At 35.9% G+C, this 14,363-nt stretch overlaps 1 protein-coding gene across 2 annotated transcripts in view; it reads right to left on the bottom strand.

The window, feature by feature from the left end:
- Nucleotides 1-14,363, bottom strand: part of OSBPL11 (oxysterol binding protein like 11) — a 98,896-nt gene that overhangs the window by 51,403 nt on the left and 33,130 nt on the right. For both annotated transcript variants that reach the window (XM_036850928.1, XM_036850929.1), the window contains 4 exons: nucleotides 13,800-13,975; nucleotides 12,856-12,935; nucleotides 11,036-11,212; nucleotides 1,114-1,315 (listed from right to left, as the gene is read on the bottom strand). In XM_036850928.1, the coding sequence (XP_036706823.1) occupies nucleotides 1,114-1,315; nucleotides 11,036-11,212; nucleotides 12,856-12,935; nucleotides 13,800-13,975 (635 nt within the window). The remainder of the gene's footprint in view (nucleotides 1-1,113; nucleotides 1,316-11,035; nucleotides 11,213-12,855; nucleotides 12,936-13,799; nucleotides 13,976-14,363) is intronic.

Below are 14,363 nucleotides of genomic sequence, written 5' to 3'. Positions count from 1 at the left end.
TTCTCACTACAAAAAAGAAATGACAGGAAATTCCCTGGTGGTCCAGTGGTTAGAACTTGGCACTTGCACTGCCCAGCCCTGGGAAACTAAGGTCCCACAAGCTTCGCGACATGGCCAAGGAAAAAAAGGAAGAAATAAATAACAATTATGCGATGTGATTGAGGCATTAGCTAACACTTTGGTGGTACACAAATATATAAATGTATTAAATCAACATTTTAAACTTACACAATGTTATATGTCAATTATATCTCAATTTTTAAAATGATGAGTTTATTCATCTCATTTAATAGAAAAACTCATTTTTTGTTATCCCATGCAATAACATTCTTTTCCCCAGTAAACTAATTTCAACAAATAGTTGCTCTCAAATACTAGATGTACCTCTTATTTTTCAAACTGAAAGGTGACTGATAGACTTTACTTTTTTTAGTAATTTATTTATTTATGGCTGTGTTGGGTCTTCTTTGCTGTGCGCAGGCTTCTCATTGCGGTGGTTTCTCTTGTTGCAGAGCATGGGCTCTAGGCGTGCGGGCTTCCGTAGTTGTGTCTTGCAGGCTCTAGAGCACAGGCTCAGTAGTTGTGGCACACAGGCTTAGCTGCTCCGTGGCATGTGGGATCTTCCCAGACCAGGGCTTGAACCCGTGTCCCCTGCATTGGCAGGTGGATTCTTAACCACTGTGCCACCAGGGAAGTTCTAGACTTTAATATATATATATCTCAATATGGAAATAATGAATAGTGGACTAAAGCAAAACTCAAGGAATCATTCCAACGTTTCTACTTTGATCGTCGAGAGAGAGTGATGCCACCAACTTTAACAGAAATATAGAAGACGTGAGTTTTGAGTTCAGTTTTTGACATGTTGAGTTTGAGGTTTCTAAAGGGATATGTAATTATATGAGACCTAAGATGGTTTTAGATTTGAAAAAGGACACAGTTAAAAAGACTTTGTATAACATTAGTGTGATAATTAAAAACCAAGAAGCTTGCTGGTTTTCTATTCGTTTCGTTTTGATTAAGATTTTCTGGAGTAGAATTACAAAGAATATAGTTGGTCCTTTCCATGTTTTGACCTGCAATGTTAAGTCCTACCTTTAAGCAATAACTTACCTGAAGGCAATGAGCCCTTCTGATGTGATGCATGCTGCAACTGGAGAATATGAAAGCAGTCGTTTAAGCAGTTCATAGTTGCCATGGAAGTAGCCTTTAGCATTAAGAGATCCTGGTCCAAGGAACTAAGATGGCCAGAAGCAGGAAGGCATTCAATTCCTCTAATTAAGTCTCTTTGTTGTCCTTCAGCATGAGACATCATCTAAGGAAAACAACAATTCTGTGTGTCCCACTCATCATTTCTGTATAACATGTATACATACAGTTGCCATTTTAATTACAATATTCTGTATAACATGTAAACATACAGTTGCCATTTTTAGGGCATATTAGGCCTAGAAATCTATTTTCAATTTGTTTGGCTATTCTCAATAAGCATTTAATAGTGCTTCTCAAAAGACGGTAACTTTTGGGAGCTACACTTTTTCTTTGGCAGAAACAAAGATCAAAAGACTTCCACCTTTATATAAATTTCTTTAACAGTATACATTTATATAAGTAATCAGAAAGAACATTCCAGATCATTTTTAATAGCAGCATTAGATATTTCACTCCAAAGTAAAAATAATTCCCAGTCTGGGCTCTCAACCACTTTCTTCACAGCACATCTGGACAGGCTCAATTTGAACCTACAGTGAAATCATGATAGTTCACATGCTTCTGCTTTCCCAGTCTAACTTTCTGGTCCCATTAGGTTGATTTTAAGCAAATACTGGATATAAGCTTTTCAAGTTAAAAGAGTTCAATATGCTTTTTGATTAGGAGGCCTATCTATACAGTTCCTAACAGAGTCAGTGGAATAACAACGATGATGAGCAACCCAAGTTTTAAAAATGAAAACTGAATTTAGGGGCTTCCCTGGTGGTCCAGTGGTTAAGATTCTGTGCTCCCACTGCAGGGGGTTCGGGTTTGATCCCTGGTGGGGGAACTAAGATCCTGCATGCTGCCGCATGGTGCGGCAAAACAAACAAACAAACAAAACCCCGGAATTTATTATGCTTATTTATTTTCAATTGTGAGTAGAAGGTTCTCAGATTGTCCACCCTTTGGAAATTATTTTAACTCACAAAGAAACTCTAGAGTGGAGAGACTCTTTCAGATTTCAGAGACTCTGTTCCAGACAATTTTTAATACAGTTCATTGGAGGGCTAGTGAAAGAGATGTGAAATGATCCTACCAAGCAAATTAAGTGTGTCATACATGAAATAGCCCCTGAAAACACATGCGTAATACTGGATCAAACAGTCACCCTTACCAGAAAAAAGGGTTGTTAAATGAAAAGTGTGGGTATGAAGGTATCTATACAGATCTTCCTCCACGTACAATGGCGTGACACCCCGATAAACCCATTATTAAGTTGAAAATATCATAAGTTGAAAATATCTTAAGTCAAAAATACATTTAATACACTTAACCTACAGAACATCATAGCTTAGCCTAGCCTAGCCTACCTTAAGTATGCTCAGAACTTTTACATTAGTCTACAGTTGGGCAAAATCATCTAACATAAAGCCTATTTTATAATAAAGTCTTCAATATCTCATTTAATTTACTGACTATTGTGCTGAAAGTGAAAAACAGAACGGCTGTATGGGTACAGGAAGGTTACAAGTGTATTAGTTATTTACCCTCATGATCACGTGGCTGATTGAGAGCTGTGGCTTGCTGCCTAGCATCAGGAGACAGTATTGTACCACACATCACTAGCCCAAGAAAAGATCAAAATTCAAAATTCAAGACCGGTTTCTATCGAATGTGTATCACTTTCGCACCATTGTAGAGTCAAAAAATCGTACCATTGTAAAGTCAAAAAATCATACATCGAACTATTGTAAGTTGGGGACTGTTTGTGTGTGTGTAAATGTTTTTGTATATAAATGCTAGGACTAACTCCCGATAATCCAAAATTATGAATAAGTACAAATACTTTGGAAAACAGTTTGGTAATATCTACTAGAGTTAAATATATAGAGCTAAATAAATATAATCCATGATCCAACATTCTTAGTTACATAACCAACAGATATGTATGTATATATGTCCATCAACTCAAATGTCTATCAACACTGGAACGAATTAAAAATATTAAAGTATATCCATATAATAAATACCATGCAGCAGTGAAAAGAAAGGAACTGCTATGCTCAATACGTAAGTAAATCTCCAACATATGCTGACTAAAAGGAAGCCATACCCAAAGGAGCACATACTTTCTGATTCCAGTTTTAGAAATTACAAAAACGGGCAAAATAAATCTATGGTATTAGAAGTCAGGATAGTGAGGAGGGTGTAATGATGGAGAGGCATGAGAGGGTCTTCTAGGGTGTTGGTAATATTTAATTTTTTGATCCAGGAGGTAGTTACATGAAAATTACAAGATGCACACTTGTGTGTCAGGTTCTTTTATACATGGATGCATGCTTAGAAGGTTAATTAAGAACTGGGATGGAGATCAAGGGAAGAGGGCCAAACAGATCCATTAGGTTTACCTCTGGTCTAATGAAAAGAACTTCTATGGCTAATTAAACAGAGCAGAAAGCCAGATAAGAAACTGTAGACAAAATTCTATAATTAGTTGAGGCATAGCTCTGAATTTCTAGAGACAGTCCTGGTTTATGCTTAGAGTCCGCTGTAATTGTATCTAAACCTGTCCCAGTTTGAAGAGCAAATTACATACTTACCCTATTTCTTCATTCTAAAAGAACTTCTTGGTATGTAATTAGAAATGGGAAGCTTATATTATGCCTCTTTTGTATTTCTCACTGGTCTAGGGGTCTTTAATATAATTGCTCTTCCCCTCTGCTTCTAGCAATGTTATGAGCAAATACTAACTTTTACACTTGTCAGATTTCTTAAACAAGTCACAATAAGTGCTAGTATTGCTGAGGGAAAAAATTACTGCTCAACTATATCTGAAACCAAGCTGAATTTATTACTTTCCAGGCAAGGAAGAACTGTTCTTCCAGAACAAATCAAAGAGCTAATCTTATACAGATTTTTTGGGGAAGTACAACATTCAAGGATTGGTTGACTTTACAAACAAAAGTGACAGAGTGGAGGAAGTATGGCCTTTAGGGATTGTCTAACGTTCAGAAGTAAGTATACTAAAACAGGGCTGTTAATGACTGAATTGAGCTGGTTAAACAGGCTCCATGTTACTTGCTAAGAGCTTCAATCTAGAGCCAAACAAGAGGCTGTTTTTCGCTTTCTTTCTTTTTTTAAAAATTAATTAATTAATTAATTAATTAATTTTATTTTTGGCCGCGTTGGGTCTTTGTTGCTGCGCGGGCTTTCTCTAGTTGTGGTGAGCGGGGGCTACTCTTCATTGCAGTGTGTGGGCTTCTCATTGCGGTGGCTTCTCTTGCTGTGGAGCACAGGCTCTAGGCGTGCGGGCATCATTAGTTGTGGCTCGCAGGCTCTAGAGCACAGGCTCAGTAGTTGTGGCACACGGACTTAGTTGCTCCACAGCATGTAGGATCTTCCCGGACCAGGGATTGCACCCGTGTCCCCTGCATTGGCAGGCAGATTCTTAACCACTGCGCCACCAGGGAAGTCCCCTCACTTTCTTTCTTGAATATAACTTCTTATTCTCACCATAAGAAAAAATTTGAAAAACTGGACATTTAAATTAAAAACACCTGTTCACTTGACTACACTCTTCAGAGAGCATAAAGGAAAAAAGAAAAGATGTACACTTATTATCTGTATACTTTTCTATATTATGTTATAAGCCAAAAAAAGTTTAATAAAGGAAAAATCATAAGCAGGATACTGACAACATAAATAATCAGCTATCACAACATAACACTTAAGAGAAGAAAGTGTTTCCTTGTGCAAATGGCCCAAAAAAGCCACTTGCTAGTGCTGATGTTAGAAGTGAAGATGCCTAAGAAAGTGATGTTCTCGACTAGAAAAAATAAACTTTAAATTATAATTATAGTGCAAATGTTAAAATTTGGTTATAGTTCTTTCCAAAGCGAACAAATGAGTTGATCATATATTTACAATGAAATAGAACTGACTGTGTGAAGCTGTTTTAGTGATTGTTCCTGACATTATGAAACCAGTTCCTCAAGAAAGAAAAAACATCAGGAAAGCTGAAAACTTGCTTAATTTGTGTTTTGTAGCTAGATATGGCAAATATGGTGATAGTGTACATCACTTAAGTGGCATCTAGTTTGTCTGAAAACCAGATGAGAATCATGATTTTATTGCTTGTATTTTAAATGTCTGTCTCCTTTACTAGACTGGTCATGTTAGCCCCTCCCAGGGTACAGCATAGTACCAGCATAAAGCACACACTGATTAATGGAGTGATTGATAAATTGTACTAATAATAAACAGTAAATACTAAAATAGATCACTTTAACACTTTAGTAATAAATCTATGTTCAAGCACAATATGACTCCATTCTCAATAGTCAGTTGCTTTTGCCAACTGTTACTTTATCTATTGCCGGACTTACCCATGGACTTTGATTAAAATACTCCTTTCAAACTCACTTTGAATTATATCTTTGCATTACAACCTCCTGGAGCTGGATCACTCTAGAACAGCAATTCTCAAACAGTGCTCTGCAGATTCTTGTCGGACTCTTTTCGGGGGGTCTATGGAGTCGAAACTATTTTCACAATAATTTTAGGAAATTAATTTGCCTTTTTCACTTGGTGGCATTTGCACTGATGGTGTGAAAGCAATGGTGGGTAAAACTGCTGGTGTCTTAGCTAGAATGAAGGCAGTGTCATCATCAACAGTACTAGTCATCATTGTATTCTTCACTTCCATGCACTTAAGGGGGGGCGGGGAGCGGGGGGGAGACAGTTTTACTTAAGAATGTTCTTGAAAAATTAGTAAAAATTATTAGTTTTACTATATTTTGACTCTTGAGTATACATTTTTAAATAGTCTATATGAAAGATGAGAAGTACACTTCCATTGCATATCAAAAAAAGTGCACTTCCGCTGCATACTAAAGTACTGTGGTTGCCTAAGGAAAAGCACTTGTGAGACTGAGCTGCAAGCTGAACTAGCTGTTTTTTCCACAGATCACCATTCTGACATGAAAGAATCCCACCTCTTCCTGGCACACAGGTCTTAAAACCGTTGTAATTTCCTAAGTGATCAGAGCATAGGGACACCTTCTGTTACAATATTTGGTTTCCTGTAATAGCTTCAGAGCATAAAGGTGAAATGTGTCCTTTGTTATTCATAAAAACCACTTTCAACCACAGTACAGTTAATGGAGTGATTTTTGCAGAATCCCTCGATGGGGGCTGATTGCCAGGGGACTCAACCCTGTAGATTAGAGGGTTGGAACTTTCAGCCCCACCCCCCAACCTCTAGGGAGGAGAGAGGGGCTGAGGTTGAATTAACCACCAATGACCAGTGATGGAGTCAATCATGTCTAAGTAATAAAGCCTCCATAAAAACCCATAAGGAGGAGGTCCAGAGAGCTTCTGGTTGGTGAACACATGGAGGTGCTGGGAGGGTGTGCAACCAGAGAGGGCACGGAAGCTCTGCATCCCTTCCCCAATATCTCGCCCTACGTATCTACTCCTCTGGCTGTTCCTGAGTTACAGTCCTTTATAATATACTGGTAATATAGTAAGTAAACTGTTTTCCCAAGTTCTGTGAGCTGTTCTAGCAAATGACCCAACCTGAAGAAGGGGTAATGGAAACCTCCCATTTATAGGTGGTTGGTCACAAACACAGGTGACAACCTGGACTTGCGAATAGCACCTGAAGTGGGGGCAGATACTATCTCAGATAAATAGTGTCAGAACTGAATTGAATTGCAGAACACCTAGGTGGAGTCTGCAGAGGATCAGAGAACTGCTTCGTGTGGAGGAAGCCTCCACACGTTTGGTGACCGGAGGACAGAAGTATAGGGTGTTGCAGTGGAAAAGAGGAGAAACACGGGGATGTTTTTCCTTGACATAAATAATGACTGTTAGAAACTATGGCTCTTCAGGCTTGGGGGTATGTGGTAGACATCTCAAATTAAACAAAATGACTTGCCACTTCAAGAAAAACAACTGACAGTATTTGTGGCCAATTATAAAATCTGAGCTTTAAAATGAAATTACAATCTTGGAAAACCTATGTCAGTTACCATGAGCTTGACAGGTTTCCAATACTGAAAGCCTTTTCTGATGAGAGTAGTGGGGATCTTAATGAATGTGAATTTTTGATATTGTATATCAACATCTGTAAGACCTGCACAACTCTGAACTAATATTTTCCAAATGACTAATGCGTAGTGTTACAAAATTGTGCATAGGTTAAAGATCCGTTCAAAGTGCAAGATGAACCAATGTATTTTCATGAAACAGAATATGAAAAGTTCACTGATATATATTAGATTCCACACTGCATCTAACACTTAAGAAACTGCCACTGTCAAGTTTTGGTGGAGAAGAAACTGCCACTGTCAAGTTTTGGTGAAACTGCCACTGTCAAGAAACTGCCACTGTCAAGTTTTGGTGGAGAAACTGCCACTGTCAAGTTTTGGTGGAGTATCAGAGAAGAATAGCCACAATTATCTTAAAAAGCTATTAAAATATTCCTCTTTTTTTCCAACCACGTATCTGTGTGAGGCCAAATTTTTTTTCACGTATTTCAACCAAAACTACATATGGCAATAAATTGAGTACAATTATTTTGTTTGTTTTGGGAAAAAATAGTTGTTTGACATAAAAATATGTAATTTATATTAACATGTATGAATTTATTAATTTTTATTTTAAAATAAAACATTTAACATTTAAAATTTAAAATAAAATTTTAAAACAAGTATTTTTGAAATACCTGTTTTTATGTATAGATAACTAATAAAAAATAATAAATAAAATAAAATACCTGTTTTAATTTCTAATAAGGTAAATATTGGTAAATTTAACCCACGTAAAACAAAAGCTCTTTGAGGTCCTCAATCATTTTTAAGACTGAAAGGGATCCCAAGACCACAAAAAGCTTGAGAACTCTTACCTGGAACCATAGGTCAGCGTGGTATCAAAAGTTTTCTCAATGTCTTTGAAGAGAAAAAGGATCTGCATAGTCTCAAAGTACCTCCCCAAGATATTTATTAACTACAGAGGGAAAGACAGCAACTTTACAGTGGAGAAATCCAGTAGAAGCTACCTTAACCAAGTGACCAAGGCCAACATCACCAGTAATATGACATACTGACATCATGAACTCCTTGATATAGGCACTAAGGATACATATCTTCTAGAGTATTTTTCCCAAAAATGTATAATCTCACTCAAATAATAAGAAAACACCAGATAAATGCAAATTTGGGAACATTAAATAAATATAACTGGATCCTCATAGGTGTCAAGGTCATGAAGGATAAGGAAAGACTGAGAAACAATTACAGACAGAAGGAGACTAAGTAGTAATAACAACAACTAAATGCAACATTTTAGGACAGGATCCTAAAACAGAAAAAGAATGTCAGTAGAAAAACTGTTAAAATTTGAATAAGGATTATAGTTAACAGTATTGTATCTATATAATTTCCTGGTTTTGATACTATGTTATGAAAGATGGTAACATTACAAAAAGTTAGGTGGGGGATATATAGAAACCCAGTACTACTTTTGCACCTTTTCTGTAAATTTAAAATTAGTCCAAAGTAAGCATTTAAAAAGTGTTCTTGGACTTCCCTGGTGGCCCAGTGATTAAGAATCCACCTGCCAATGCAGGGGACATGGGTTCCATCCCTGGTCCGGGAAGATCCCACATGCTGCGGAGCAACTAAGCCCGTGCACCATAACTACTGAGCCTGCACCCTAGAGCCTGCAAGCCACAAGTACTGAGCCCGAATGCCACAACTACTGAAGCCTGCGCACCTAGAGCCGTGCTCCGCAACAAGAGAAGCCACCGCAATGAGAAGCCCGCGCAACGCAACAAAGAGTAGCCCCCGCTTGCCACAACTAGAGAAAGCCCGTGCACAGCAACAAAGACCCAACGCAGCCAAAAATAAATAAATAAAATAAATAAATTTATTAAAAAATAAAAACATTAAAAAATATTTGTCTGAAGGACAAAAAATGGTATAAACTCTCCAAATGTACTATTTTCTCACAAATAGAATTATTCCATTGGAATATAGAATGTTCCTAATAGAGTTATAATTTTATAATTTGACCTGTTGAGTTCTTAAAAGCAAAAACATCAACCTAGTGAAGACACAGACACTCAACTAAAACTTTTTTTTTTTTTTTTTAGGTGGCATTGGCACAGAGATTGCCAAACAATGGTCAACCCTCAAATCCTACGATAATTATTGGCGCCATAATTCAAGAAAGCTGCCATTAAATTAGTCAGTTCTGTAAGTAAATACCTGTCCTTCCTAAAGAGGTAGTTGTGAAACTTTGGGGACACACACTCTCTACATACAAGTGTCAGAGTTACATGCTAAACATTAACATGCTATCACAATGATATGAAAGGTATATTTAAAATCACAGAACATTATAGTGTGGGTACTGTAAGAAATTACCCCTGGGTGTGAGAATAACAAAAGAACCATTAGAGCAAGAAAGAGAAGCGTGGGTGATTAAAGTCATCACAGTAGAAGAGAAGCTGAGATATGACAATAGTCTCAGTACAGCAGGTCCTAAAGATCCAAGCACAGCCAAGCAGAGGTCTCCACAGATAGCTAAAATCTCAAATACAAAAAGGTTCCTTTTCCGTGAAAATGTGCACCAAAATTCATGACAACTTCACATGAGTTTTGCTTGTTTTGAATCTTTTACTGAAGTATATATACTGATATACAGTATTACAGATAGAAAAGTACACTTCTCAAGTATATAGGCTTGATGAATTTTCATAAACCAAACACACCCATGTAACCAACACCCAGATCAAGAAACAGAACATCATCAGCATCTCTGAAGAACCCTCAAGCTCCCATCACTAGCCATGATCAAAGATTTCCAAAAATTTCATGGCAGCCTAATTTTTAAGGGTTAAGGAACACACTATGATACAAGTCTGCCCCTAGATATTTTTCTTTATTCTATCCCTTATCTTAACCACTTTTAATATTTCTTTTTCCTTCACTGTAGATTAATATATCAGTACCTTGATTTCCTTAAGACACAAACACCAATATTTATCAACAGATTGAATATCATCAACATAAATACTAAAAATGTATTGTTTTATGAAAAAAGGTATTTATAATAGTCACTTATTTATAACAGGACTAAAAAGTGAGTCAAAGCTATTGTTTGTTTATCTCAAGGATGTTACTTCATCTCTTTAAATCTCAATTTCTTCATCTATAAATACAAACCAAAATAACTTGATAGAGGGAACATTCTCCCCAGCTTCCTGCCTTAAATCATTTGGGTGTGATTTATAATACTATTTTCACAATTCACTACACAGCTTTTATAAGCTCTACCAAAATTAACTCAGTAAAAAACACCCGGACTATTAAGAACCTAACAACTGCATCCTTTATTAACTAGAATTATTTGGTACGCAGTTTGAAAGAGAATGAAGAAAATGGTGAGATAAGGCAACATCAAGGAAATAACTGTTCTATTTTTGTGTGTGTGTGTGAAATTCTCCATTTACATGTACCAGTTAAAGAAAATAGTCAGTTGTTTGACCATATAGTCTTTCCACTAGGCTTAATAACCCTTTTGATCATAAATTTTACATTAATGGAGTCTGTACTCTTACCTGAGAAATGAAAGATGCAGACTTTTGAAAGATGACAGTGTACACAGAACCTAGTTGACAGACTTGAGGAAACTTAGGACACCTAAAGAATTAGGGACTCTTTAAGACTTAAACATTGAGGGCCCCAGAAGACACAGGATTTAAAATTTTTGTGTGTCAAAACCAAGCAGTTAAGATTATTTTATGCATTTTAACTTGATTTCAATTCATACTTACTTCTCTGACTTCCACAAGATGGTCTGGAGGTAAGTTAGTTCTTTTGCTCACTGATTGTAGTTTGGAATGTCCAACATTAAAAAAGGAAATGGCATTTTGACTGGGTCTCCTCTGGGATATAGGAGAATTACCACTAGATGCAAGTGAGAAGCTCCGTGATTTCAGAGGAGGATTATTCTATCAGACAAACAAAGAAAATCATTCCTTTTTTAAACTTTAGGTTAACCCTCAACCTATACTAAACTAGAGTCTTTTACACACAGTTTTAAAAATAAAATTAACCTCAAAATTGACTACAAGAATAGCTCTGAAGATGATAAAGTTTAAATCCTTCAAAGTTTAAGTATTTCACACATCCCATAGTAAACTGGTAACGTAGTTAGAAAATTAATTCCAGGTGTGTGCTGTCAAGAACTTTTTTTATCCACGTTAGAATGTATTAGAATAACAAGAAATTTCTAATTTCAGATCTTTAAACATCATGATTGAAGCAAAAAATATACTCAGCAATACTCAATATAATAAATGTTCTAATGTAACATTCAAGTATCTTTGAAACAAACTAGCACTTTCTGGTCACTGCCAATGCTTAGAATCTTGCAGCACAAATAAAGCTTTTATGCTGGATTTCAGACTATAGGCCTAAATCACAACTTTAAAAAATTTAGCTATGGGGAAAAACCACTAGGAAGAAAAAGAAAAGTAGGTATGGAATCCTTTAACTATGCTTCCCTATATTATTTTTTAGACATTTCTAACCTCAGATTTCAAGTACTCAAACCCTCCTTTTCATCTTAAAAAATAAAACACCTCAAAGGAGATACACAAATGGTCTGTAAGCACATGAAAAGATGCTCAACATTATTAGTCATTAGAGAAATGAAATCAAAACCACAATGAAATTCTACTTCACATGCATTAGGATGGCCATAATAATTGTAAAAAAGGACAGCAACAAGTATTGGTAAGGATGTGGAGAAATTGGAACCCTCATGTATTGCTGGTGAGAACATGAAATAGTCTGACTGCTTTGAAAAACAGTTTGGCAGTTCCTCAAATAGTTAAACAGAGAACTACCATATAACCCAGTAATTCTACTCCTAGGAATAACCTAGAGAACTGAAATCATGTGTTTACACAAAAACTTGAACACAAGTATTCATAGAAGTATTATTCATAACAGCCACAAAATGTAAGCAATCCAGGGAACTCCCTGGTGGTCCAGTGGTTAGGACGCAGCGCTTTCACTGTCATGGGCCCGGGTTCAATCCCTGGTTGGGGAACTAAGATCCCACAAGCCACTCGGCATGGCGAAAAAAAATAAAACAATCCAAATGTCCATCAGCTGGTGAATAAACAAAATGTGGTACATCCATACAATAGAGTACTATTTGGCCTTAAAAAGGAATAAAGTATGATACATGCAATGACATGGATGAACCTTGAAAACACTGTGCTTATTGTAAGAAGCCAGACCAAAAAAGCACATATTGTATGATTCCACTTATATGAAATGTCCAGAATAAACAAATCCAATGAAACAGAAATTATATTAGTGTTTGTCAAGGGACGGGGAAGAAGGGACTAGGGAGTGACTACTGATGGATATGGGTTTTTTGGAAGGTGATGAAAATGTTCAGGAATCAGATAGTTGCAACAGTTGTACAATCTTGTGAATATACTAAAAACCATGAAATTGTACACTTTAAAAGGATAAATTTTATGGTATGTGAATACTACCTCAATTTTAAAATATAAAAAAATAAGTTAAAAATCTTTTCCCATTTTTGTGCATTAATATCGTATTTGAATCCACATACCTTGCCAATAGCTTCAGTGTGGTGTTGTGTACATATCTGAAGTCTGCTAACCCAATGTTGTCGCTCTTTAGCATCTGTGGCTGATAAAAAGTATCTACAAGTTATTCACTTTTATATTTATTTTTAGAATACAATTAATTGTCTATAGCATGAAGAATAGATCACTGAAAATCAGGGATTGGTCTTACTCTCCCTAGAGCAAATGTCCCTGACCAGAGGGAGGTAGGAAAGAGGCCAAAGCATCAACCTTGTTAGGTAACACCATAGCTGGATGTGGCTATTTCATTAGGAGGATAAATTACATGCAGCTAGGTGGGTATATGACATGTCTTAACTTTCTCATAAAAATATGCTCTTCCTTAAAGAAATAACCTTTATTAAGCATTTAATGTATCCTCAGTATATTCTTTCAGATCTCTAGAAGCATGCTCAATTAGGGTTATTGTTATACTTTATGTGTATTAATTAAATAAAAAACAGAAACTTTATATATACAAATTAAATGTATCTAATCAGAAGTTATACTTTATTTTAATGAATACGAGCATTTTAATAAATCTCAATTATGTACATTAGTCACTAAAAACCACAAAGAGAGCATACCAACCAAATCAAGAAAGGGGGTAAAATACAAATCCATGGAAGACATAAAAAAAATTTAAAGAAGTCTATGTTTTCAGAGTTTTCAGTAATCAGGATTTCCTCTACACAAATTTTTAGAGGGCCCAATTTTAAACAGACTTGTTCACTGTGCCACTTAAAAAAAGTCATTAATTAAAACAGATTTCATAAATCCTTAAAGCAATTCCAAGGTTTAAAATATTGTGTCTATATCATCAATGACGGCAGTTTCTATTTCCAAAACCTAAATGAAAGCAGGGAAGTATACCAACTTCTCAAGGAAGAAGAAAATCACACTATTAATTCTCATATTTCAGTCATACCTCTGAGTTTATACTGTTCCCCACTGGCAGCATTTACAGTGAAGGTGTGAGAGTCCTCATCACTGGGTGATATTACAGCTCCTGCAAGCTGCAAAGTACCTCTGGGTTTTTGATTTCTAGACTGTTCATTCACAAAGTACTCCAATAGCCCAGCTTCATTGTTTAAAACAAAAAACCTGTAATGATTTTAAAAAAGGTCATAATTTTAAAATATTTCCCCTAGTCAAACTAAAGCAAACCAAATTTTAATCACACACTTTTGAGTTTTTGCTATTAAATAAAATTCAAAAGCATCTCAAGAAGTACTTGGAAACACTAGATTGAATTTCCTAGCAGTAAATGTTACTGAAAAATTGAATGAGTTTAATAAAAGATATAAAACCTTCAGCTGTGAAAGAGGCATTTAATAGGGAAGAGGTATACTAGACAATGCAAAAAGGAACAAAGATATAGTATCCTTTCAGAGGAAGATTTCTCTCCAGAATTCATTAACAGGGAGGGTAAGTTGCCCAAGACAAATGGTAGTGAGAATTTTTATTTAAAATTCACTGGAAACAAATCAAA

This window comes from Balaenoptera musculus, chromosome 4 (genome assembly GCF_009873245.2).
Source record: "Balaenoptera musculus isolate JJ_BM4_2016_0621 chromosome 4, mBalMus1.pri.v3, whole genome shotgun sequence".
Taxonomy (NCBI): domain Eukaryota; kingdom Metazoa; phylum Chordata; class Mammalia; order Artiodactyla; family Balaenopteridae; genus Balaenoptera; species Balaenoptera musculus.
This window is presented reverse-complemented; position numbering and strand designations above follow the sequence as displayed.